The 26,699-nt window shown below is 42.7% G+C and overlaps 1 protein-coding gene across 1 annotated transcript in view; it reads left to right on the forward strand.

Annotated features, from left to right (window-relative positions):
• Nucleotides 1–621: 621 nt before the first annotated feature.
• mppe1 (metallophosphoesterase 1) overlaps nt 622–26,699 on the forward strand; it is a 60,791-nt gene continuing 34,713 nt past the window's right edge. Inside the window, 5 exon segments of the mRNA XM_072569826.1 lie at nt 622–1,111; nt 1,113–1,155; nt 1,158–1,470; nt 7,157–7,265; nt 12,495–12,598. Of these exon segments, the coding sequence (XP_072425927.1) occupies nt 1,079–1,111; nt 1,113–1,155; nt 1,158–1,470; nt 7,157–7,265; nt 12,495–12,598 (602 nt within the window). The 5' untranslated portion in view covers nt 622–1,078.

Below are 26,699 nucleotides of genomic sequence, written 5' to 3' on the forward strand. Positions count from 1 at the left end.
GAGTAGAAAATGCGAAGGGAAAGGCTCATTTGAAGGAAATGGACGAGTTGGAAAACAAGGGGTCATACCACTTGCAGGTTTCCAGAAAGCTGGATGAAATGGGAATTGAGATGGTGTACACTGTCATCCAAAATGTTCCTGCTGATGCTGGAAACAATTGATTCTGTTACTGCTGAAGACATAAAATGGAGTGCCAGCTCTTTGACAGGGCTCAGCGATTGTAGGTTCGCCTGTTCCCTAGTGTTTCTGTTTAAAGATACTCTCCCTGATCTTGACCACCTGCATAAGCTTATTGAAACTGTTGTGGTGCTGTTGGCATGTCCTTGGTACCAGCTCCTTGAAATGACCTGCTCCTGCAATTTGCTCGCATTCCCTTTGGAGGTCCTGAGGGCTTCCTGACACCCCTTCCTCCTGCATCTTTTTCTCCCAGTGCCGTGCACTTCTAAAAGAAACCCTGGTGTTTCCTCTGCACTGGGCGCCCTCATGTCTGCCCTACAGCTCAATCTCCTTTATTTGCAATTTGCTTTCTCTCATTCCATTCGGCAGCAACTTGCTCTGCGTCAGTGTAGCTCCCCTTTAAGAGAGGTAGGACATATCCTCGAGAAGTGGACCCCTGTATTCCCCTCGCTTTCTGTGAGCGTCTCTGTTGATTCTCACTGAAGGCTACAATCAAGGGGGAGGTGGGTGTGAAGTTTGTCAACAGTCTGCCCGGATTGGAGCACACATTAGGGGAGGGGGTGGGGGCGAGATTGTGGGAAAACGTGTGCAGATCAATGTTCAGACCAGAGTCCGTGAGTTCGGAGAAATAAACCAGGCGTAAAAGAAATGCAGCTTCATTCTTACACCAGCCAAAATCCCTAAACGCCCAAATGAACGAAAGGAGGTGACAAAATAAATCGACTGTGACTGCGAGTCTTTTGTAATATGTTGGGGTTTTCTTTGCACACCGAATCTGGACGGATCACCCCAAATCTCTTCAAGTTCATCGCGTCTTTGCTTTGCTTTGCATTTTAGCAAACTTGATTCTTATCCCGTTGCAAGGGATTTGCTTTAATCCGTGTGATTTAATTTGAATTGAATGGTGCGTGGGAGAGAGAGAGAGAAGGGGGGCAAAAGGAAGGCAGCCAGAGAGCGGAGCCAGCGCCGGCCTTGCTGGGTGCTCTGTCCCAGTGGAGTTGGTGACCGAGTGATGTTCGGGCTGTCCATCCATCCCGTATGGACTCGGACATTGGTGAGGAGGTGGCTGCACCAGGAGGTGCTGCTGTGGCCCTTCCTCAAGCTGCTGGCCCTGGGGAGCGTGGTGGCCTTGTTCTGTGAGCTGGGCATTTACTATGCAGTGATCCTGAGATGTGACTGGCCTCCGCTTCAAGAACCGCAAGGATCAGCCGCACCAGTGCTGAAGGCTTTGTTTCTGGCTGACACGCATCTCCTGGGAGCTCTGAGAGGACACTGGTTCGACAAACTGAGAAGGTGAGACACACACACACACACACACACAGCGCAATGAAATCAAACGTGACAAATTTCAATTTTATATCAAAGGCTGGCCAGAGAGGATCAAAAAGTTCAGACCGTGAGTTTGAACCCCCTTTGCTGAAGTTGAGCGTTCCAATGGTCAGAAATGTGCGTGGCTTCAATCTTGATTAACAAGCTTTGTTGACAGGGTTGGGGGATTTGAGCTGTAGGGAGAGGCTGAACAGGCTGGGGCTGTTTTCCCTGGAGGGTCGGGGGCTGAGGGGTGACCTTATAAAGGTTTACAAAACTATGAGGGGCATGGATAGGGTAAATAGACAAAGTCTTTTCCCTGGGGTCAGGGAGTCCAGAACTAAAGGGCATAGGTTTAGGGTGAGAGGGGAAAGATATAAAAGGGACCTAAGGGGCAACTTTTTCATGCAGAGGGTGGTACGTGTATGGAATGAGCTGCCAGAGGAAGTGGTGGAGGCTGGGACAATTACAACATTTAAAAGGCATCTGGATGGGTATACGAATAGGAAGGGTTTGGAGGGATATGGGCCGGGTGCTAGCAGGTGGGACTAGATTACGTTAGGATATCTGGCTAGCATGGATAAATTGGATCGAAGGGTCTGCTTTTGTTCTGTACATCTCTATGATCCAAAAACAGAAATTGCTGAAAACACTCAGCAGATCTGGCAGGATCTGTGAAGAGAAATCAAGGGTTCAGAGTTTCTGCTTTTGTTTCTGTTTTTCACCTTCTGCAGTTCTTTCTAAGCTATAGAATCAAACTAGGTAGCATTTCAGATACATCCTATTTGAGATGGTAGTGTGAGCAGTAATGCCACTAATAATCCAGGACCCCAGGTTTATGTTCTGGGGACAAGGGTTCCAATCCTCACCCCCCACCACCACAAATGGTGAAATTTGAATTAAATTTAAAATGGAATAAGTAGCTCACCTAATTGCCATGTTCATTGGAGTAAAGAAAAAGACATTAGTCCACTAATAGAGAAGGAAATCTGCCATCCTTACCTGGTCCGGTCAGGTCTGCATGTGACTCAAGACCCACAGCAACGTCTCTTAGTTGCCCTGAAGAGAGGCAATAAATACTGGCCTAGTTAGTGACATCCACATCGCATACACAAATCAAAAAGGTCAGAAGTCACACAACACCAGGTTATAGCCCAACAGTTTCGTTTGAAATCACAAAGGTTTTGGAGCGCTGTTCCTTCATCAAGTGACTTTGTCCACCCCAGTCAACACCAGCACCTCCAACATCATGAACGAAAAAAAAACATTGTTAAGAAGCAACAGCAAGGGTCAGATGCTGCACAGAAAAGGTATGGAAATGAGAAGCAGATTGCTGTTCCTGCATTAAATACAGATGGAGATGTCTTAATTTATGTAGACTGTTGGAGCTAAGGAATGTCATGTCAGCCATAGGAAAGAGCCAATGAGTGGTGAACTCAGAAGATATTATTAAACTGGAGTTTACTGGTGGAAATGAACCTGCAAACTGACATGAACATATTGATTGTTGATCGCAGTGTATTCCCTCACAGCAGGTGGTGGGGGGGGGGGGGGGGGGAGGTGGGGTTTAGGTTTCCATTAGTAACATAAATGCATTCTGGTCAGAGTCGGGAAACTTTTAATGGAAGTTTACACCCAAAACTATTTGCTGCCTGGTTTCTACCATCTGACAGAACTGGTCATATTCTCAGGCTCAATTTGTGGATTTACCCTGGTTCAAATTGTGATCATTTCCTGAGACACACAGGAAGTAGTCAGCACATTTTGGAATTCATTTCATTCCCCCAGAAAAGAAACTGACTCTAAAGGAGCACTGTTTTCTCCCTCTATAACAGTGCTCAACTTTGCCTCCGTCTTAGCTCATCTGCTTCAGAAACCCTCATTGATGCCTTCAGACTTAACCGCTGGCTGGTTCACTCCATACTTTCATTCCATAATGTATGCTGCATAACCTTGAGGTCATCCAAAACTCTGCCAATGTCCAAACTCCCAGCAAGCTCCATTTCCCTGCCATTCATGCTAATTAAGTGCTGACCTACACTGGCTCCTGATCAGCAAGTCCTTTGATTTTGAAAATGTCATTTTGTTTTTGAAAAGATTTGTAATCATGTAACCATTCTAGTACAGCTAAACAGAGACACGCGTGAGAATTCCTTGAAGCCTGGCACTCTGCACATTGAACTGGACCCCATATGCAAACCACTCAGATACAGAACAGGAAGTACCAAAAAAACAGAGGTGCATAAATAGCAGGCGGGGGCAGACCACCAACACCGTATCGAAGACGCACTGATGATGCCACCTAGCGAGGCGATGAAATGTCTGCAGAAAACCACACCACTCTACAACCTAATCTCATCTTGTTTGAACGATCTATGTTAACAATGCCAGCAACCACCCCCACCCTCAACCCAGGTTAATGGGGAAATAATCATACCTTGCTTCGCTAACGTGGTCGTTGTTGGGCATGGTCAAGGCATCTCATATCACATTCATTGATTCAGGGTTTAGCAGGTTTGATGTCTGCACCCAGAGGACATTGCTGACAGAGATCACTGTTTGCCAGCCCATTATAGAAACAGAGTGCTATAGGCAGCTGGTGCTTCTCCACAGTGATGCTTTCATAGCTCATACAGTGTGGATCTCGACACAAATCAGTCATTTAAATGCATTACTGATATTTCTTGACTATCCTATCGCTATAAATAGTTGCACGGGGTAACTTATTTAGGAAGATCCTTCTGTTTTAGAGAAAAGCTAATGTACTTTGACCAGGTACTGGACAAGATTTGAAACCCCGTTAATAGCACTCGCAGGCAAAGACCTTCTTCCAGTGTCACTGGTATCATGCTTTGAAAAGCAGCTTACATAATAAGAAATGGCTGCATTTTGCCAGTTAGCTCAGAGAGAAAGCCTTGCATTTGTAAAGTGCCTTTCACAGCCTCAGCGCGCAAGCACAATATCGCTGATTAATTACTTCTGAAGTGCAGTAGCTATTGTAACGTAGGAAGCGTGGTAACCAATTTGCACATAGCAAATGGCCACCAACAGTAATCTGATAATGGCTGGATAATCTGTTTTTTATAATGACATTGACTTAAGGATAAATATTGGCTGGAATACTTCTGCTGTTGTGCAAATACCCCACCATGGGACTTCTTTTACATACAACTGAGAGAGCAGAAGGGATTTGTGATGCATTCCCTCGCTACTCCACAGGAGAGTGTTATGCTGAGGGGAGTGAATGTTTAAACCTTTTAATTTAATACAGTCCTGCAGACAGAATCTATCAGCCCACTTCATGTTTCCCACTGTTCTCCAGGCACGCCAGTGTGCGACACTGTTGGAGCTGCTGCTAGGGTTACTAACACAATCGTGTTTAAATGTAGCAAACTACAGGGTCCAGTGTGCTGCGGAAGACCACTTCTAAAGAAGGGAAGAATCTCCCAAATCTCCTGTATTTAACAAAACCTATTGCATTCTTAACAGTTAATTACAGCCTACATTGGATATTGTACCAGAGACCTCCGGCGGGCTTTGTGATCCTGAAATATTCTGCCCACACGTCCATACAACATCACCATCGTGGGTGGAACTTAAGGCAGTCCTCAGTATTAGACCCTTTCAGACACATACAACATCAGACCCTTAGTCTCAGCTGTTTGGAAGCTGCTAACTCTCCATTTTATTGCTGGTTTGCAGAATAATGTTTACCTTTTTAATTATTGGCCTATTTTTCTAATGAACCTGTTCAAACATGTTATTATACACCTCTGGAGCCAGTGGGACTTGAACCCAGACTTCTAGGTGCAGGGGTAGGGACACTTCCACTGTGCCACAAGAGGTCCCCTCATATTTACTTCGAGTCACAAAGCTGTACAGCACGGAAACAGACTCTTCGGTCCAACTCATCCATGCTGACCAGATACCCTAATCTAATCTAGTCCAATTTGCCAGTGGTTGGCCCATATCCATCTAACCCCTTCCTATTCATAAACCCATCCAGATGTGTGCAATTCTGGTTTCCCTCCTCTCGGAAAGATGTTGTAAAACTTGAAAGAGTTCAGAAAAGATTTACAAGGATGTTGCCAGGGTTGGAGGAGTTGAGCTATAAGAGAGACTGAATAGGCTGGGGATGTTTTCCCTGGAGCATCAGAGGCTGAAGGGTGACCTTATAGAAGTTTATAAAATAATGAAGGGCATGGAATAGGGTAAATAGACAAAGTCTTTTCCCAAGGTGGGGGAGTCCAGAACTAGAGGGCACAGGTTCAGGGTGAGAGGGGAAAGATATCAAAGGGACTTAAGGGACAACGTTTTCACACAGAGGTTGGTATGTGTATGGAATGAGCTGCCAGAGGAAGTGGTGGAGGCTGGTATAATTGCAGCATTTAAAAAGCTTCTGGATGGGTATATGAATAGGAAGCATTTGGAGGGATATGCGCCGGGTGCAGGCAAGTGGGACTAGATTGGGTTGGGATATCTGGTTGGCATGGACGAGTTGGACCGAAGGGTCTGTTTCCGTGCTGTACATCTCTATGACTCTAAATTTTGTAATTCTACCAGCCTCCACTGCTTTCTCTGGTAGTTCATTCCATACACGTACCATCCTCTGCGAGAAAACATTGCCCCTTCGGTCTCTTCCAACTCTTTTCCCTCTCACCTTAAACCAATACCCTCTAGTTTTGGACTCCCCTACTCTGGGGAAAAAGGACCTTAGCTATTCACTCTATCCATGCTCCTCATGATTCTATAAACCTCTATAGGTCACCCCTCAGCATCTGACATTCCAGGCTAAATAGCACCAGCCTATTCAGCCACTCCCTGCACCTTTAGGAAATAAATGATCAGCATTTAAAGAAAATAAATCCTGCATGGTGGCAGATCCCGATTTCAAAATTGTAATAGTCACCTCATGAACAAAATTTATTTGTGTTCTTAGCATTGGAGCAAATTGTCATGATGAGTTCTGATCAGAATGCAAACATGCAGTGGTGCAAAATTAAATAAATGTTACCCAATGCAGCAATGCAGGAGGTGATGAAATGCAAACAGCAAGTTCAACAGCATTTGGAAAATCAAACGTCAGGCTTATGTTTTGGTGCAGATTGCTTCCTCAGAATTTCCTGTAAACTCAAAGCTAGTTTTTCTCTTCACATCTAGTCATGCAAGTTAAGCAATTTTCACTCAGCACTAAATCTGCCACAATGCATCAAAGCAGAAATCATATAGTCAAAACTCTAGCCTTAAGTAAATCTGCAGTCTACAGATCAGTCATTTGTAAAATATGGAAAAAGACTAAATAAAATTGACATCCTGTAAAAAGGAATTTGACTAATTCCCCTCCCTTTTAATAGCAATGGTAAATGCAAGGTTAATCTGACATCAGCGTTGTACTCAGGAGAGGATTAAATTGAATTCCTTCCTGGTGGAGTTGAACTTTTGAGAGGTTCTGGAGCAGGAATAACCTCTGTTAGTTTTCTTCAATCCTGCAGATCCAATTAACATCCCCTTATTTTGCACGTCACCAAGCATTTAAGCTTTTGACCTACTCTGAGGTTCAAGTGGCTGCAGTTATGTAAGACTGGGAGGACAAGTTACAAATTTGTAACATTTCTTGCACAATGCTGCAAACAGTAATGCTAGAAATTTGTGCTTTTCTGTTCACCTCCAGGGAATGGCAAATGGAGCGGGCTTTTCAGACTGCTTCATGGTTATTTCAACCGGATGTGGTATTCGTTCTTGGTGACCTGTTTGACGAGGGGAAGTGGAGCTCACCAGAGGTACTGTGTTCTGATTTGTATGTCCCTCCACTTTTGATAAAATGCCTGAGATATGCACAAGAAAAAAGTCTTTCTCAAACCGTGGTGCTCTGAAAGCAGTACAGGTCGGTATATGTTTCTGCAGAAATTTATGCTGAGAACAACAACCTATTTACAATGTGGAGGAGCCAGTGTTGGACTGGGGTGGACAAAGTTAAAAATCACACAACGCCAAGTTATAGTCCATCAGGTTCCAAAAAATCTATTGGACTATAAACTGGTGTAGTGTGATTTTTAATCTATTGACAGTATGTTCACCCACTTCACTCACACACTGTTAGCAGAATATGTGGCTTTGGGAGAATCTTGCACACTATGCTTTGCTGATACGCAGTTTATTAAAACAGTATGAACATCCTGTTAACAAATCATTAAATAAAAACTGAAAGAACTGTTGGATGCTGCAAATCAGACCCAAAACAAGACAGAGATTGCTGAAAAGCTCAGCAGAGCTGAAAAACGTGGCGCTGGATAAAGCACAGTAGGTCAGGCAGCATCCGAGGAGCAGGAGAATCAATGTTTTCGGACATAAGCCCTTCATCAGGAATGGCATCAGGAAAGGAATCAAAGTTAACGATTCCGGTCAAGTGACCCTTCATCAGAACTGAGTTTGGGTTCCGAGGAAGGGTCACTAGACTCGAAATGTTAACTCTGATTTCTCTCCACATGTGCTACCAGACTGGCTGAGCTTTTCCAGCAAGCTCTATTTTTGTAATAAATCATTATGTGGTCTCTTTTAGAGTCATACAGCACAGAAACAGACCTGTCAGTCCAACTCGTCAGTGCCGACCAGATATCCTAAATTAATCCAGTCCCATTTGCCAGCATTTAGCCCATATTCTTCTAAACCCTTCCTATTCATCTACCCGTTCAGATGCCTTTTACATGTTGTAATTGTACTAGCCTCCATCACTTCCTCTGGTGGAACACAGCAGGTCAGGCAGCATCCAAGGAGCAGGAGAATCGATGTTTTGGACAAAAGCCCTATCCTTGTACCAGTCTAAACATAGAGAATGACATAAACAGAAACCAAAATTGCTGCAAAGATTCAGCAGGTATGGCAACATCTGTGGAGAGAAAGCAGAGTTAACATTTCAGATCCAGTGACCTTCTTCAGAACTAATTGTAGCTAGGAAATGGTTGGGCTATATGCTGAATATGGGGTGGGAGAAGGAAGTGACAGGTGGAGTTAAAGCCCAAAGAGAGAGAACAGCACTGGGCAGATTGGGGTGGAAAAGTGTGGGGCTGGAAAATCACATCCAGTCAGGCAGCATCTGAGGAGCAGGAGAATCGACATTTCGGGCAAAAGCTCTTCATCGGGCATCCTTTAATCCTAGTTGATTAAAACCTTATTGCGAAGCCTCTTCCAAGGATACCTCAACTCTAATCTCCAGCATCTGCAGTCCTCACGTTCTCTTAGACAGAGGAATAGGTAAAGGTCAGTCTGGGAGAATCAATAGCGGCTAATGGGGACAATTAGTGACTGACAATGGGCTGTTTGTAGTAGCAGCCCATATGATGACAAGGCCTGGTGCATGGACATTGGGGTAAGGACACGCGAGATGCTGCTCAGGCCCTAAAATTATTGACAAAAACAGAAATTGTTGAAAAAGCTCAGGAGTTCTGGCAGTATCTGCTGAGATTTTCCAGTAATTTCTGTTTTTGTTTCTGATTTACACCACCTGCAGGTCTTTTGGTTTTTACCTAAAACTATTGAACTCTGTATTGAGTCCCGGAGGCTGCAGGCTCCCAAACGGAGTACTTTCTCCCATGATTTGTACCTCTACATCCTTTCCACTAGTTGATGATCAATAGGCTACACTTAACATCTAATTGCACCTTCCTTTGCTCCTTAGCTCTGTCCTCGTTAATTCTGTCTTTGAACTATCTGAGACATATTCTTTCCCCAGAACTGCAATGCTCTCCTTAACCAATATAAACACCCCTCCTCCTTCCCTTCCTTTTCTAAGTCCCCAGAAATATGTAATACCAAGTCTAGCCCTTCATTGAGTGAGGTCTCTATCACTACCACATTATAATTCCACATGACAGTCCGTGTCTGTTACACCCCAACCTTGCAAGAACTTTAACAAACACTGCATTGAACAAACAGGCAGAAAACTAGCCACCAGGATATATGAATATCAACTAGACACAAAAAGACATGACCCTCTCTCACTAGTATCCAGATGAGGAAGGACACTACTTTGACTGGGACAACACATCCATCCTAGGACAAGCCAAACAGAGACATGCACGAGAATTCCTAGAAGTATAGCATTCCAACTGAACTCTATCAACAAACACATCGACTTGGATGCCATTCACCACCTCTTGAGAAAAAGAACAGGAAATGACATCACCATTGGTAATCATGTCACCACAGGAAATGATATCACCAAACCAAGGAAACCTAAATACATAAATAGAAAGTGGGCTACACTACCAATGCTTCATCTGAAGGCTCACTGAAGGTATTACCTAGTATGGTGACGCAACATCTGAAAACAAATCTTCCAGCTCAGTGAACAAACCTACATCCAGAACCCCAACCTTATTTACTGTGTGCATTCAACAGGCTGCACTGTAGTAACCCTGATTTAGAATTCACTACTTTCTCCCATACTCTGACTATTCTCTCTGCTAGTGCTACCTATCTTTTCAAGTATTTTTTGAACCTCTTGTCTAATATTTTCTCTTGGTTCCTACATCCCTGTCAAATTAGTTTATAATCTATCCAATGGCAGTAGCTTTCAGCAAGCCCCACAAGAAACTCAGTCCCAGGCCTGTTCAGATATGACTGGTCCCCCAGCTTCTCCAGATGCTATAAGTTAGTCCCAGGAATCTAAAACCCTCCCTTCTACTGTATCTTTTGAGCTACGCATTCGTTTGCCTTACGTTTGTATAGTTACTTGCACGTGATTGGGAGTAATCCAGAGATTATTGCATTTGAGGTACCTGCTTGCCAAGTTTCTACCTAACTCCCTAAATTCGGATTGCAGCGCCAACTTCCTAACTAAGCTATTGGTAGCGAGATGGACCATGACCACTGGCTGTATACCCCTGCTATCTCCTGCCAGTGTCTTGCAGCAACTTTGTCACATCCTTAATCTTGACATCAGAAATAAAACATGCCAATGTGGAGCTGTGGCTGTGGTTACAGAAATGCCTATCTTTTCGCCTCACTAATGAATTCCCGATCAGTATCGCTCTTCCTCCTCTCCTGGTCGGCTGAATTACTCAAAATGCCTTAAAGATGGCTCTGAATGCATTCCCTTGAGGAATCAGCACCTCCTCAGCTTTTAAAAATGAAAGTCGATTTGTGAGTGGAATCCCCGGGGATTCCAGCACAACCCGACTGTTTCTTGCAGCCTGCCCTTCAGTTGCAAAGTGACTACCTCTCCGAAAATGTAACCCACATAGCTCTTGGCCTTGTGGACATGCTACAGTGTGCCCTGCCACCATTTGAGCTCCAAAAACTCAGAGCTCGGGTTTCTGCACATGTGATCACCTAGAGGATCCTGGTCGGGTCCATGACTTGCCACATATCAGAGGCACATCCTTCAAGCTAGATATTCCACTTGACCAAGCTGTGCTGCCATGTCTTAACTTTACTTGCCGTACCTTATTCTGCTTTAGATTGCTTATGTTGGGATACAGCAGCAGAGACTTGTGTGAGACCAAATTTGTGGAGAAGGTAATGACGGAGACCGGTCAGTGGAGCACTGGGCCACTGGCTTAATGTCACTGCAGCATAGGGCCGTTGATTTGACAGGCAGTGCGTTCATATGAAACAAGGCTCCAAGTCTTAACTTGCTGATGTTCGCATCTCAGTTACATTTCCATGAGGGCGAGCTCTGCAGAGACTGGGTAGTTCGCAGTGGGAGTCCTGCCACAGTGTTCGGAAGCATCAGGAGCCACATTCCATGTCAATGAAGCAAAAGAGTTTGAGATGATTTCGGCTTCAGCACTGTCTCAGTATCCTGCTTTGCTTCGCTCTCCCGATGCTTCACTGGATGGCTTAGGTAACCAGTTGCTGAATAGATTGACATAAAAGAAGAAGATGCAGGAAGTTACTGAACAGATCAGACATCATCCTCGGAATGAGAACCAGAGTTCACTTTCAGAATGACTGTGCCCAGTTGCTGCCTGCCCTCCTGTGTATTTTCAGCACCTTCCAGCATTCATAATTCTTTACCTCTTAAGTAAGAATGCTATGGATAAATCTTTGAAATAATACAGTACCATTATGCCTTGTAGTTTTGAAATAAATATATTCTTTCAGAAATATTCAGCTGTTTAAATCCTTGTTGCTGGAATTTGTAGTAAGCATATGTTTGGCAAGTCTAAACTCAATTACATGAAATTGTTTGGAAATAGTTTTCACTTTGTCTTGTAATTCACTGCAAAGAAATCTCTGAAATTGTCCAAGGTCAGTATTCTTCACCACCTCCCCCCTACCTCCCACCATCCCGGAAAATTACTGGCAAATGCAAGAGTGCAGATGTCCTGAGGAATGGTTCAACTACTTTGAGGACATTTTGGTCGTCCTGATGGGAATTAAGGCCAAAAATGTTTCTGCAATTAGGCAAGGCTGCAGGAAAAAGAAAACGGATTTAATTTGGCAGTGTTCTTAGGGTTGTGGGTTCAAGTCCTAATTCAGGAATTTGAGTGCAAAGATCAAGACTGATTTTCTGGTGCGGTGTTGCGAAATGCTGCACTTTGGATGTGGTTGGGCTAATCAGAGAAGGTATTAAATTGAGGCCTCTCTTGTTCTCTCAAGTGGGTGATAAAAGATCCCATGACACTGTTTTGAAAAAGAATGGGGAAATTATAACTGGTGTTCTGGCCAATATTGGTTCCTCAATTGACATCATCAAAACAGACTTTATGGCCTTTTGTGACATGGGAGCTTGCTTACCTACCACATTTCCAACATTAAATGCTGTCAATGCTTTGTTGTTTGTAAGGTATTTTGAGATATCCTGATTTATGAAAGGCGCTATATAAAGGCCAGTCCTCCTTTCTTTTCGGGCAATGATTGTCTTGTGAGTTATAGAAATTGTCAGGGCTATTTTTGTTGTTTAGGGGTAGGATTGTGTAGTCTGTTTCCTTTGAATAGATGGATATTCAAAGACTTAATGAGAACCAGCTAAACTATAATTCACTAATGCTGTGAATCTTTAATAGGACTTCAGAGATGATGTGAAGCGTTTTCAGATGATGTTCAGGCACTCGTCCAGCACAGAGTTGTTTGTGGTAGTTGGGAATCATGATATTGGCTTCCATCATGAGTAAGTACCCCTTCATATGATGATTCCAGCATTGCCTGATTAAGATGGGGCCGTCGCAATCAATCATTCTGCCTGTTGATCGACTGTGTAGCAATTTGGAAATACTTCATCCAGTTATGCTAAATTTCTTAAGTTAGGTCCAAGTGGTAAACGCCTCAAACCAATCTCAAATATTGTTGATCTGAATCTAACCCCATCAGAAGATTCTGTCTTCTCATGTCTTTCAGAAATAACTCACCCTCTGACGATGGCTATCTCTTTAAGGAGAAACTTTCTTACCTTTAAATTTCTTTAAAAGCTCTATTTTGAGAGGTTTTTAAAAGTTATTTAAGAAAAATACAGTGGAATTCCTGGAGGGAATCATCCAGGGGACGGTTGCAAGAGTGTGAGGAAGTAGAGCAGTGTATTATCTCGTGAATTCCCAAACTTTTAAACTCGTCAAATAAAACTCCAGCCTCAGGGGGTGAGGGAGCACTGTGACAATTGGAGGTAATTTGCTGTATGTCTTGCAAATAATACACAGACTCTCAGCTTTAGGGTGATCCAATGTGAATGACATTAATTGAGATTAAACCTTAAAAGTAACTTTATTCAGAAAGTAAAGATTTGTTTGTGATAGACATGATTGTGTCATTTAGTAATGAGAGAACAGGAAGAGGTCATTGAGCTCCTTGAGCCTGTTTTGGTTTTAACATTTACAGGTGACCCTCATTCTCAATAGCATTTTGAGTGAGAGAGTTCACTCAAAAACTCCATTCTTTGTATTGAAAGTTTCACTTTCTTGTTCTGGAATTGTCTCTAGAATCGGGTTATCTTTCAATAATTTGGATCTGATCCAGCAGATGAGGGATGAAATTATAATTTATTTAATTGTAGTCAGTGGAAGGTGCTGTTGTTAGGAATCAGAGTAGATAGATATAAACTATCGTATTCTTTAATCATTTTAAGACACCTCAATGTGAACGTCCTTGGTCCTCCAGCGACAGAAATGTTTGTGCAACCTGTCCTCACAATTTAACCCTTTAGACCCGGGTGTTACTTTGATGAATCTGAACTGCACACCTTCCGTGCCTGTACGTCCTCCCTGAGAGTTGGTGCCCGGGACTGAATGCAGTTCTCAGTCAGGCTAACATTTGAATGTTAAAACTGCAGTGTTCCTTTTTATTCACGTGTGGGACTTGGGTGTCGCTGGCTGGGCCAGCATTTACTGCCTTTCCCAATTTGATCTTAAGAAAATGGTGGCGAGCTGCCTCTTGAACCGCTGCAGTCCATATGCTGTAGCTAGACCCATAATGCTGATCACGATCTTGATTTGGAGATGCTGGTGTTGGACTGGGGTATACAAAGTTAAAAATCACACAACACCAGGTTATAGTCCAATAGGTTTAATTGGAAGCACTAGCTTTCGGAGCAACGCTCCTCCATCAGGTGGTAGTGGAGGGCTCAATCCTAACACACAGAATTTATAGCAAAAATTTACGGTGTGATTGTCTGTTAAGCCTTTGATCTGTTTGAATACCATGATAGTTTCACTTCTTTCACGTGTAAATCACAAAACCTTTTTATAAAAAAGTTGCATTCTCGGGTTAGCTGTTAACAATGGGTGTTAGCTAGACAATATGGTGAAGGTGTTAGCCCCCTGTGTTCTCTGTCTATGCCATGATGTTTAGATCGATTCTAATCTAAAAAGTGAGATAACAGAGTTTTACATAAATTCATGCAGTTTTTGAGCAAAGTACAAGCACAGACAGAGAACACAGGGGGCTAACACCTTCAACATATTGTCTAGCTATCACCATTGTTAACAGCTGACCCGAGAATGCAACTTTTTAAAAAAAAGGTTTTGTGATTTACACATAAAAGAAGTGAAACTATCATGGTATTCAAACAGATCAAAGGCTTAACAGACAATCAATTTTTCAATGTATAATTTCAGTTACATCACACTGCAAATTTTTGCTATAAATTCTGTGTGTTAGGATTGAGCCCTCCACTACCACCTGATGAATGAGCGTCGCTCTATAACCTGGTGTTGTGTGATTTTTAACTTTGATCATGATCTTGACCCAGTGATAGCGAAAGAACAGCAACATATTTCCGAGTCAGGATGGTGAGTGGCTTGGATGGGAATAGCATATATCTATTGTCCTTCTGGATGGAAGCCGTGAGTTTGGAAAGTGCTGTCTAAGGATCTTTGGTGAATTTCTGCAGTTCATCTTGCAGCTAGTACACATTGCTGCATCTGAGTGTTGGTAGTGGCAAGAGCAGATATGGGCTGCTTTATCCTGGATGATGTCACGCTACTGAGTGTTGTTGGAGCTCCACCCATCCAGGCAAGTGGAGGGTATTCCATCACACCCCTGACTTGTGCCTTGTAAATGGTGGAATTCTATGGGAATTCAAGATGTGGGTTATTCATTGCAGTATTCCTGGCCTCTGACCTGCTCTTGGAATAACTATTCATGTAGCTGGTCCAGTTCATTTTCTGGCCAGTGGTAACCCCTGGATGTTAATAGTGGGGATTCATTAATGGCAACTCCATTGAATTTTTTTTAGACTAGATTAGATTCCCTACCAGTGTGGAAACAGGCCCTTCAGCCCAACAAGTCCACACTGACCCTCTGAAGAGCAACCCACCCAGAACCATTCCCCTATATCCACCTCTGCACCTAACACTATGGGCAATTTAGAATGGCCAACTCACCTAACCTGCACATCTTTGTGACTGTGGGAGGAAACCGGAGCACCCGGAAGAAACTCACACAGACACGGGGAGAATGTGCAAACTCCACACAGACAGTTGCCCGAGGTGAGAATTGAACCCGGGTCCCTGGCGCTGTGAGGCAGCAGTGCTAACCACTGAGCCACCGAGCCGCCCGAATGTCAAGTGACGATGGTTAGATCGTCTCCAATAAGAGATGATCATTGCCTAGCATTTCTGTGGCCAGAATATAATTTGCCACTTTTGCCACAAGTCTGGATATTGTCCGGATCTTGCTGTGTTTGGATCTGGACTGCTTCAGTATCTGAAGAATCACAAATGGTGGTGAACAATGAATGACAAAGCCAGGAATTGCAGTTTTTGCGAACAATCTCCTGACAGAATCCACCTTCGTTATGATCGAGATGCAGACTCTAAACAGGAAGTGTAATTTACGATACTCAACTGAAACCTGAAGAGGAAGAATGTAATATGAGAAAGAGATTAAAAGTAACAAAGACAAAGTTTAGTACAGGATTTAAATAAGTATTTTAAGATCATTTTAAAAAGTTAAAAGTGAGAGTTTTATAATGCCAGAGACGTTGTTTGGAATAGTTAACACTTATCGTGCCAGTGAAAGGTCAATGGCAGGTGAAGAGCCAAAGAGTACCTTTCTCTTGAGTGTTTGATAGCTAAGTATATGTGAGGTACCAGTGTTAAGAAGCTTGGAGAGGCCAACTTATAGCAGCAGTGCCCTGATTTCCTCATCTGATTATGTATTGGTGATGGGATGTTGCTGTCTCTAAGAATGGTCGGTATTGGTAAGCTCAGCATTTATTTTCCCTACTGAAAAATCTGGGCCTTTGTTCCAAAAGATACACACAAAACATTCACTCTGTTTGGAACTTGGGCCATTCTCATTCTCTGAATTCATGCAAGAACTAAAGCTTCCCGCCATTGTAACTAAACCTAAATCGTGGCACCAAATTATAGCGGGCTGTTGAGATGGACAACCCATCCGAAGGTGAGGACTGGCACTGAAATATAAACTCAGGTACTGCAGAAAATTTAAAATCCTGTGGTATCTGTACATTGAGATATTTGAAAATTTCAACTGGATTTAAAAAAAACCTTCATGGGATGAGGGCTTTGTTGGCTAGGCTGTTTATTGCCCACTCCTAATAGCCCAGAGGGCAGTTAAGAGCCGACCACATTGCTCTGGGTCTGGGACAAAAATAGATGTGGCTGGAAAAACTCAGCAGGTCTGACAGCATCTGTGGAGAGAAATCAGAGTTAGTGTTTCAGGTCTCGTGAGCTGTCGTCAGAATGCAGGGTTCTGAGGAAGGGTCACTCGACCCGAAACGTTAGCTCTGATTTCTCTCCACAGATGCTGCCAGACCCACTGAGTTTTTCCAGCCACTTCTATTTTTGTCTCTAATTTACAGCATCCACATCTTTTGGTTTTTTACTGTAGATCTGGAGTCACATGTCAGCCAGAACAAAATGAATTCAAATTTCACTACCTGCTGTGGTGAAATTCAGACCAAGATCATTAGCACATTATCCTGGTTCTCTGGAGTGTTACGAAACAAATTATTGGACATGATCAGGCAGTGGAGAAGGTTAAGACGGGCAATTCCAAAATGATTCAATGGAGTTATTTGTTTGTTTGTACTGTTTGAAGTCTTGGTATTTTTATTTGTAAATCTCACCAGTGCATTAACCTGAATCCAATCTGTTAGTATTGATAACACAGTTTAATGGAGGGGTGGAATTCCACTCTCTGCAGAGCACAAATAAACACAATTTGATCCCCTGGCTCCCCACCCATCCCCAACAAACCAGGTGGGATGTGTAGAGAAAAATACCTGTGCAATCTTGGCCAGATCAAATAGTTTCTTATACATATTTCACCATAATAACCATGTTCTCAGGTTGTATTCATTGATCTGTGAAATGGTATTATGTTGTGGAATGACATAATTAAATTGAAGCCAAGCTGTAAGAATGTGCCTCAACCTGTCAGGGTCGATAATATAAAAGCAGCCTATCTCTAACCCCATCTTGGACTGAGGGAGGTGTGGTGTAAATGTGAGTGGACCAATTTGACTAAACTATCAAGTTTCTGACTGAGAATTGCATTTTAACCACTCCTGAGTTGTTTTTGTAGTTTTTATCTTAAGGTTTTCTCTGCTGGTTGGTGAGGAGACACAATCTATCAGTGTCATAATAATTCCTCTTTTAGGTTACCTGTAACTCTTTGCAGCTTTAATGGATAAATTCGTAACTAATAATCTCTTCCTCCATCTCTGGTGCCACCTGCAATGTACCTTTCCTTTGGCTTTCTATAATATGGCCCCCAGAACTAAATAAAATACACCATTTCAAGCCAATGTGTAAATTCTTTACAAGTTCAACTCTCCACCTGTTTTAAGCCAATTCCGTTTACCTCTCACATGGCTTCATCCATTGGTCATAAGGAGGCCGTTGGACTCACTGAGTACATGCTGGAATTGGCAGACCAGCCGGAGCTGGGATTACCTGGGTCTGTGAGGAAAGGGGAGGCAACTGCATTTAAAATTGCCGGAAATTCCTTTGGAATCTTTGGAAGCCGCTAAAATGAAGCAGCTTGAATTAGAGGCAAAAGGAAAGGAAAGAATAGCCCTGGCAGAACAAAAAGAAAGAGAAAAGGAAATGTAACCCTTTCAATTATAATTAAAAGCAGAAGAAAACGAGAAGGAGGGGGATGCCCTTAGCAGGAGAAAGAGGGAGAAGAAAAACAGAAAGAGAGAGAGAGTTTGAACTTCAGAAGTAGGGTGAAGGTAGGCTTAGTGAGGAGGATAGTGACGATGAGCAAACCCGTCATAGTGAAAGACCTGGTGGGGATCTATCTAAATCTGTCCAACATTGCCTAACTTCGACGAGAGAGATGTAGAAGCTTTTTTAAAATTTCATTTGAGAAAGTGGCTAAACAAATGAAGTGGCCAGTGACCATGTGGGTTTTATTGATCCATACAAAGTTGGTAGACAGAGCTAGTTACTATCAGAGGAGGAATCTGGGGTGTATGAGGAGGTGAAGAAAGCCAACTTAAGTGCAAATAAGTTAGTACCAGAAGCTGACAGACAAAGTTTCAGGAATCTAAGGAGGGACCCTGGTCAAAACTACATTGAGCTTGAAATGATCCGGTAAAGTAATTTTGGAGGTGGATAACGGACATTGAAAATAGATCAAACATACGCTGTTCTTAAAGAGATGATTATTTTGAGGGGGTTCAAAAATTCACTTCGTAAGGTAGTGAGAACGCATGTGGAAGAGCAGAGAGTTAAAACGGCAAGCTTAGCACCTGAAATGGCCAATCATTATGAGTTGGTCCATAAATTAAAGTTTGACTTCCAGCAACAATTTCAATCCATGAGGGATAGAAATTGGAGAAAAGAAAACTCAGGTGGTGAGGGAAAAGTCAATCTCCTTGAAGATAGGAAAGAAGCTTTCCCCAGGGTAAAAAGGAAACCCATGACGGGGAAGAAGTAAAAAAGCTCTGTTTATTTTCACTGCAATAAAGTAGGCCACATGAAGTCAACACTGTTGGTGGTTTAGAAAAAGATGGCTGCAGGAAAACAGACTAAGCCAGTGAATTTTGTTGAAGTGGTAAAGGAAAGTGCAGTAGAAACTAAAAAGGTGCATCAGAATGTACAGTCTGCTCAGGTGTTGGTTGAGAACAAAGTACCAGACCCTCTTAAACCCTTTATTTGCGTGGTAAGGTTTGCTCAGCAGGAGGAGTAGGTAAAGAAATTATAATTTTAAGGGATGCGGAAGCATGTCAGTCTTTAATGTTGAGAATTGGGCCAGCTTCTTAACACATTGAGGGAGTCTGGTCTGCTCCATAACAGCTTTTGCAATATTAACCATGTTCTCAGATTGTATTCATTGATCTGTGAAATGGTATTATGTTGTGGAATGACATAATTAAATTGAAGCCAAGCTGTAAGAATGTGCCTTAACCTGTCAGGGTCGATAATATAAAAGCAGCCTATCTCTAACCCCATCTTGGACTGAGGGAGGTGTAGTGTAAATGTCAGTGGACCAGTTTGACTGAATATCAAGTTTCTGACTGGGAATTGCATTTTAACCACTCTATATCAAGATTATTTTCTAAACCTTTCCTGAGTTGTTTTTATCTTAAGCTTTTCTCTGCTGGTTGGTGAGGAGACACAATCTATCAGTGTCATAATAATTCCTCTTTTAGGTTACCTGTAACTCTTTGCAGCTTTAATGGATAAATTCGAAACTAATAATCTCTTCCTCCATCTCTGGTGCCACCTGCAATGTACCTTTCCTTTGGCTTTCTATAATATGACCCCCAGAACTAAATAAAATACACCATTTCAAGCCAATGTGTAAGTTCTTTACAAGTTCAACTCTCCACCTGTTTTTAAGCCAATTCAGTTTACCTCTCACATGGCTTCTTCTATTAGTCATAAGGAGGCCATTGGGCTCACTGAGTCCACCTTGGCGCCCAGTAGGGCAGTGTGGTCAATCTTAACCTTGTGGCCCCTTGGTTCTGTTTCTGTCAAATGTACATCATTTCCTTTCTAAATTATTCCGGCAACAGTCACTTTCAAATGACATTTAACTGCATCAGCATCTGTTTGCTCTTCCGCAGTTAACACCGCGATGCAGATTCAGTTATTCCATTTTAATATAGCAGCCAGGTCAGCCTTGACACTGCTGCCAGCTGAATTATCTAACACACATACAGGCACCTCCTGCCCTCCTTTCAACCCTGAGCACTGACAGCCTTCAGTGTGAAATCCTAAAAAATGGTACAAAGCCCTTTGATTTGTCTCTAATAAATTGAAACTGTGTTGGAATTGGAAAGTCTTACGAAGAACTTGGAATTTTGTATTATGTGTGGTCTTCGACACAATCGAAGTCTCCTGAAATGTTGCTCCCCCGCCCATTGTAATGTACTGCAGCCTGAGTTTGGCTGCTTTCCATCAAGTCCTCTAGCAACCATTCGATCCAAGGTTTGTTCCCCCTACTGAGTGTTCTGGAGCAGGGTGGAACTTTACATTCTCCAAAAAATATTATTCATTTTGAGTTTTTGAATTGTCTTCTCCTTCTTTGAAATGGTGTTTCTTATTTATTTCTGGGGGTCACATTATAGCCCCAGGTTATGCACGGAGAATAAGTGCAGTGTTCTGAACTTGGAGAGGTGTATTAGCTCTACGACCAAACCGTCACTTTAAAAGGTTATTTTGCCCTGGGTTTTGTTTTGAAGGAAGGTTATAAAGACAGAGGAGCTGAACTGGCTACTGAAGATGGTGTAAGTAAACAATATTTGAGGCCTTTCTGTGTTTTTAAAACAGTTGCTTTCTATAGGAGGGGAATGGCCAGCCCTTATAGACCAGGCTTTCTAGTTTATTAAGCTGTAGCAGTCTGAAACTGTTTGGGGTCTCAGAAGAGCTGGAAGCTTCAGTCAATGATTCCTAACATCTACTCCCTCTGAAATCTTTCCTGATATTGTTTCCTCCTGGATGCTAGAATCTGTATCTGAATATGCCTTTTTGCCAAGGGCTATGTTTAAGTGATGTTACTGCATTGGAACAGTTAATTAGTAGTAGGTATAGTATCTTGTTTTTAGATTCCCTACAGTGTGGAAACAGGCCCTTTGGCCCAATAAGTCACACCGACCCACCAAAGATCAACCCAGACCCATTCCCCTAACTAATGCACCTAACACTATGGGCAATTTAGCATGGTTAATTCATCTACCTGCACATAATTGGACTGTGGGAGGAAACCGGAGCACCCGGAGAAGACCCACGCAGACACGGGGAGAATGTGCAAACTCCACACAGGCGGTTGCCCAAGGCAGGAATTGAACCTGTGAGGCAGCAGTGCTAACCACTGAGCCACCATGCCGCCCACATTATTTGATTAAGTTTTCCAATAGTTCAGTTATTCTAAATTCCTCTTTCTTTTGTTTATATTTTAACTGTAGTGTTTAAATAAATTGTGTTTTGCTTACCATCGAGTAGTTTGACCAGTCGCATCTGGAATATACATTTGACATCCCCCTTTAAAATTAGAAAATGTAGAGTCTGAGATACCCTGTTAACATATTTTGAGGGGGTCTGGTCTGGTCCATAACAAACTGGGGGCTCTTCTTGGATTGGAATCTATAATTCAAGTTGGGCTTAGGATTGTGGGCCTCAAAGGCAGCAAGTGGTAGGAGTTAGTGCCTTTAGTTTTGGATGTTGGGATTCGGTTGATTTAAACAGGGTGTGACTTGAGTAGTAAGGACTCTTTTGGACACTAGGTGTTTCCGGGGGGTGGAAGATGTAACTTCGGGGTTTTTACAAAATGTGAGCAAGGTGAAGCTGTTGGAATGAGCAGACCAGCTGGAGTTGGGATTACCTGGGTCTGTGAGGAAAGGGGAGGCAACTGCATTTAAAATTGCTGGAAATTCCTTTGGAATCTTTGGAAGCCGCTAAAATGTAATTGTAACTGAAGCAGCTTGAATTAGAGGCAAAAGGAAAGGAAAGAATAGCCCTGGCAGAACAAAAAGAAAGAGAAAAGGAAATGTAACCCTTTCAATTATAATTAAAAGCAGAAGAAAACGAGAAGGAGGGGGATGCCCTTAGCAGGAGAAAGAGGGAGAAGAAAAACAGAAAGAGAGAGAGAGTTTGAACTTCAGAAGTAGGGTGAAGGTAGGCTTAGTGAGGAGGATAGTGATGATGAGCAAATCCGTCATAGTGAAAGACCTGGTGGGGATCTATCTAAATCTGTCCAACATTGCCTAACTTTGACAAGAGAGATGTAGAAGCTTTTTTAAAATTTCATTTGAGAAAGTGGCTAAACAAATGAAGTGGCCAGTGACCATGTGGGTTTTATTGATCCATACAAAGTTGGTAGATAGGGTGTATTTTTGCATCACTATCAGAGGAGGAATCTGGGGTGTATGAGGAGGTGAAGAAAGCCAACTTAAGTGCAAATAAGTTAGTACCAGAAGCCGACAGACAAAGTTTCAGGAATCTAAGGAGGGACCCTGGTCAAAACTACATTGAGCTTGAAATGATCCGGTAAAGTAATTTTGGAGGTGGATAATGGACATTAAAAATAGATCAAACATTCGCTGTTCTTAAAGAGATGATTATTTTGAGGGGGTTCAAAAATTCACTTCCTAAGGTAGTGAGAACGCATGTGGAAGAGCAGAGAGTTAAAACGGCAAGATTAGCACCTGAAATGGCCAATCATTATGAGTTGGTCCATAAATTAAAGTTTGACTTCCAGCAACAATTTCAATCCATGAGGGATAGAAATTGGAGAAAAGAAAACTCAGGTGGTGAGGGAAAAGTCAATCTCCTTGAAGGTAGTAAAGAAACTTTCCCCAGGGTAAAAAGGAAACCCATGACGGGGAAGTAAAAAAAGTTTATTTTCACTGCAATAAAGTAGGCCACATGAAGTCGACACTGTTGGTGGTTTAGAAGAAGCACAGGGAAGGCAGATGCAGGAAAACAGACTAAGCCAGTGAATTTTGTTGAAGTGGTAAAGGAAAGTGCAGTAGAAACTAAAAAATCGCATCAGAATGTACAGTCTGCTCAGGTGTTGGTTGAGAACAAAGTACCAGACCCTCTTAAACCCTTTATTGGCATGGAAAGGTTTGCTCAGCAGGAGGAGTAGGTAAAGAAATTATAATTTTAAGGGATGCGGGAGCATGTCAGTCTTTAATGTTGAGAATTGGGCCAGCTTCTTAACACATTGAGGGAGTCTGGTCTGCTCCATAACAGCTATTGCAATGTTTTTGCTTTACGGTTTTGCAAACATCTGCTCAAATGTATAGGTGTGTTGTTCTCTTTGTAAAAAAGTGAATGAGCCAAGTCCTTTGAAACGTTTGTGCTTGTCAGTTATAACTCTGCACTCCCATTGGAGATGTGCTTCTGAATTCTTTGTGCTTTTTATTCAGAAGGGACAAAACAAATTTCATATTTATACTGAATAATCATGACTGGTTGCTAGCACAAATTTAAACCCATGGTCTTTGGGTTTTTACTAATTCAGGAATGACTTAGGATGAGAGGCACATTTATCCCTTTCTCCTGGAGTGTCAGAGACTGTGGACTGACCTTCTGGAGGTTTATAAAATCATGAGGGGCATGGATAGAGGAAACAGACAAGGTCTTTTATCTAGAGTGGGGGAGTCCAAAATGAGAGGGCACAAGTTTAAGGTGAGAGGAGACAGATTTTAAAAGTGACTTGAGGGGTAACATTTTCATGCAGAAGGTGGTACATGTATGGAATGAGCTGCCAGAAGACATGCTGGAGGCTGGTACAATTACAACATTTAAAAGGCATCTGGATGGGTATATGAATAGGGAAGGTTTAGAGGGCTGTGGGCCAAATGCTGGCAAATGGAACGAGATAAAAATTGAGATGTTTAGTCGGCGCGGATGTTGGACTGAAGAATCTTTTTTCTGTGCTGTTTGACTCTATACTATTAGCTGATTAGAGGTTTGATTTTGTTTCTTAGCTGCTGATGGCTATTTTCCTCAGCTGGACAGCCCAACAGCTATCGAGGGGTCACAGAATTGGGAGATGGGTCATTTAGGTCTAAGATGAGGATATATTTCTTCATTGAGAGGGTGCTGAATCTTTGGAATTCTACACCCAGAGGGCTGGTTATTCAGTCATTGAGAACCTTTAACACTGAGGTTGCTGGATTTTTGCACAGAAAGGGAATCTGGGAATATGAGGACAGGGTGGTAATAGGGAGCTGAGGTAAAAGATTAGCCATGTCCATATTGAACATTACCGCAGGCTAAAGACCTGTATGGTCTATTCCTGCTTCTGTTTTTTATGCCATAGAGTCTCAGTCATAGAGATGTACAGCACAGAAAAAGACCCTTTGGTCTAACTTGTCCATGCCGACCAGATATCCCAACCCAATCTAGTCCCACCTGCCAGCACCCGGCCCATATCCCTCCAAACCCTTCTTATTCATATACCCATCCAGATGCCTTTTAAATGTTGTAATTGTACCAGCCTCCAGCACTTCCTCTGGCAGCTCATTCCATACACGTACCACCCTCTGCATGAAAACGTCACTTTTATATCTTTTCTATATCTTCTCCCCCAACCCCAGGGAAAAGACTTTGTCTGTTTATCCTATCCATGCCCCTCATGATTTTATAAACTTCTGTAAGGTCACCCCTCAACCTCCGATGCTCCAGGGAAAACAGCCCCAGCCTATTCAATCTTTCCCTATAGCTCAAATCCTCCAACCCTGGAAACATCCTTGTAAGTCTTTTCTGAACCCTTTCAAGATTCACAATATCTTTCCAATAGGAAGGAGACCAGAATTGCATGCAATATTCCAACAGTGGCCTAACCAATGTCCTGTACAGCCACAACATGACCTCCCAACTCCTGTACTCAATATTCTGACCAATAAAAGAAAGCATACCAAATGTCTTCTTCACTATCCTATCTACCTGCAACTCCACTTTAAAGCAGCTATGAATCTACACTCCAAGGTCTCTTTGTTCAGCAACACTCCCTAGGACCTTACCATTAAGTGTAAAAGTTCTGCCAAGATTTGCTTTCCCAAAATGCAGCACCTCACATTTATCTAGATTAAACTCCATCTATCACTTCTCAGCCCATTGGCCATCTTATCAAGATCCTGTTGTAATCTAAGGTGACCTTCTCCGTTGTTCACTATACCTCCAATTTTTGTGTCATCTGCAAACTTACTAACTGTACCTCTTATGCTCACGTCCAAATCATTTATATAAATGATGAAAAGTAGAGGACCCAGCACCGATCCTTGTGGCACTCCACTGGTCACAGGCCTCCAGTCTGAAAAACAACCCTCCACCACCACCCTCTGTCTTCTATCTTTGAGCCAGTTCTGTATCCAAATGGCGAGTTCTCCCTGTATTCCATAAGATCTAACCTTGCTAACCATGGGGAACCTTGTTGAACGCCTTACTGAAGTCCATATAGATCACATCCAAGTGGTTAGGTTCCTGCTTTTTTTTGACCTCCGGAAGTCATTGACTCACGCACACATGTGCATGTACACAAACACACGTGCACACAAATACACGCACACTAATGTGTTCACATGCATACATGTGCATGCACCCACACCCTCACGCAGACAACCACGTGTGCAATCTCATATGCACAGAGTCAGACACCATTACTTAATGTGGGAGTGCTGGATGAATTGTTTTCATTCTCAGTGATTGAACCTTGAATCATAACACGGTGCATTAGAGCTGCCATTTGGCTCATTAGAACTGAGGCCCTTCTTTGAACAAGCTATCCAGTTAGTCTGAATCCTTCGCTTGTCCACCATCGTGCAGCAACAATTCAGATCGTCATGATTGGCTAAGGACAACAGCTAAAATTTAAAGGCTTCTGGAAATCAAAAGTAAACTTCAAACCTTTAATCAGTGAGAAACAAAATAAATTGATATAAGGAATTTCGACATTTGTGGAAAGGGTTTATTCTTTTCCTGATATTAGGCCTAAAACAAGTTGGATGACAGCCTGGTGGGTGATGGGCTGTCTGGTGGCCTGGTATTTAAGAAGCTGGCTTGAAGGTAGATGACAGAGGGTGTTGGTGAAGGGTTGGTTTTCAGACTGGAGGCCTGTGACCAGTGGTTTGCCACAAGGATCGGTGCTGAGTCCACTGCTTTTCATCATTTATCTATATGAGTTGTATCAGACCTGGGCATTTTACGGCCCGCGGGCCATATCCAGCCCTTTGGTCGTTCCTGTCCGACCTGCATGAGGTCAATCTTAAATTAGAACATAAATGAAAAAGTATTTACACCATGCACGCAATACAACTGTGTTGCTTTTGTTTTGGAAAGGGTGCTTTTTTTATTTACGTATGGACGCACATGCGCGGCGTGTGTGAACAGCTAAAAGTGATGCTTGGTGGCTAGCCCTCAAAATGTCAGCTCACGCCAAGACAAGTTATGTCATCTCCCACAAAAGTGCCAGAAACAGTAAACCGTTTTCTGATAGAGAGTTTATTAAGGAGTGCTTGTTGGACTCTGCAGAACTAATATGCCCGGAGAAAAAGGAGGCATTTGAGAATGTGCCCCTCTCCTGACGCACTGTAACGAGAAGGATTGGGGACATCGTGAGAAATCTGGAGCTTCAGCTGCAGCACAGAGCGGTCAACGTTTGGCTTTTTTTCCTTGGCTTTGGATGAGAGCTGTGACAAACGTGACACAGCCCAGCTACTTATCTTCGTACGTGGGATAACCATGGACTTTAAAATCACGGAGGAGCGGGCAGCCATGCAGTCAATGAAAGTAACAACTGGGAATGATTTGTTCACCGAGCTAAATGCGTGTTTGGACATGTTGGGCCAAAAT

The sequence above is a fragment of the Chiloscyllium punctatum genome, chromosome 5, assembly GCF_047496795.1.
Source record: "Chiloscyllium punctatum isolate Juve2018m chromosome 5, sChiPun1.3, whole genome shotgun sequence".
NCBI lineage: Eukaryota > Metazoa > Chordata > Chondrichthyes > Orectolobiformes > Hemiscylliidae > Chiloscyllium > Chiloscyllium punctatum.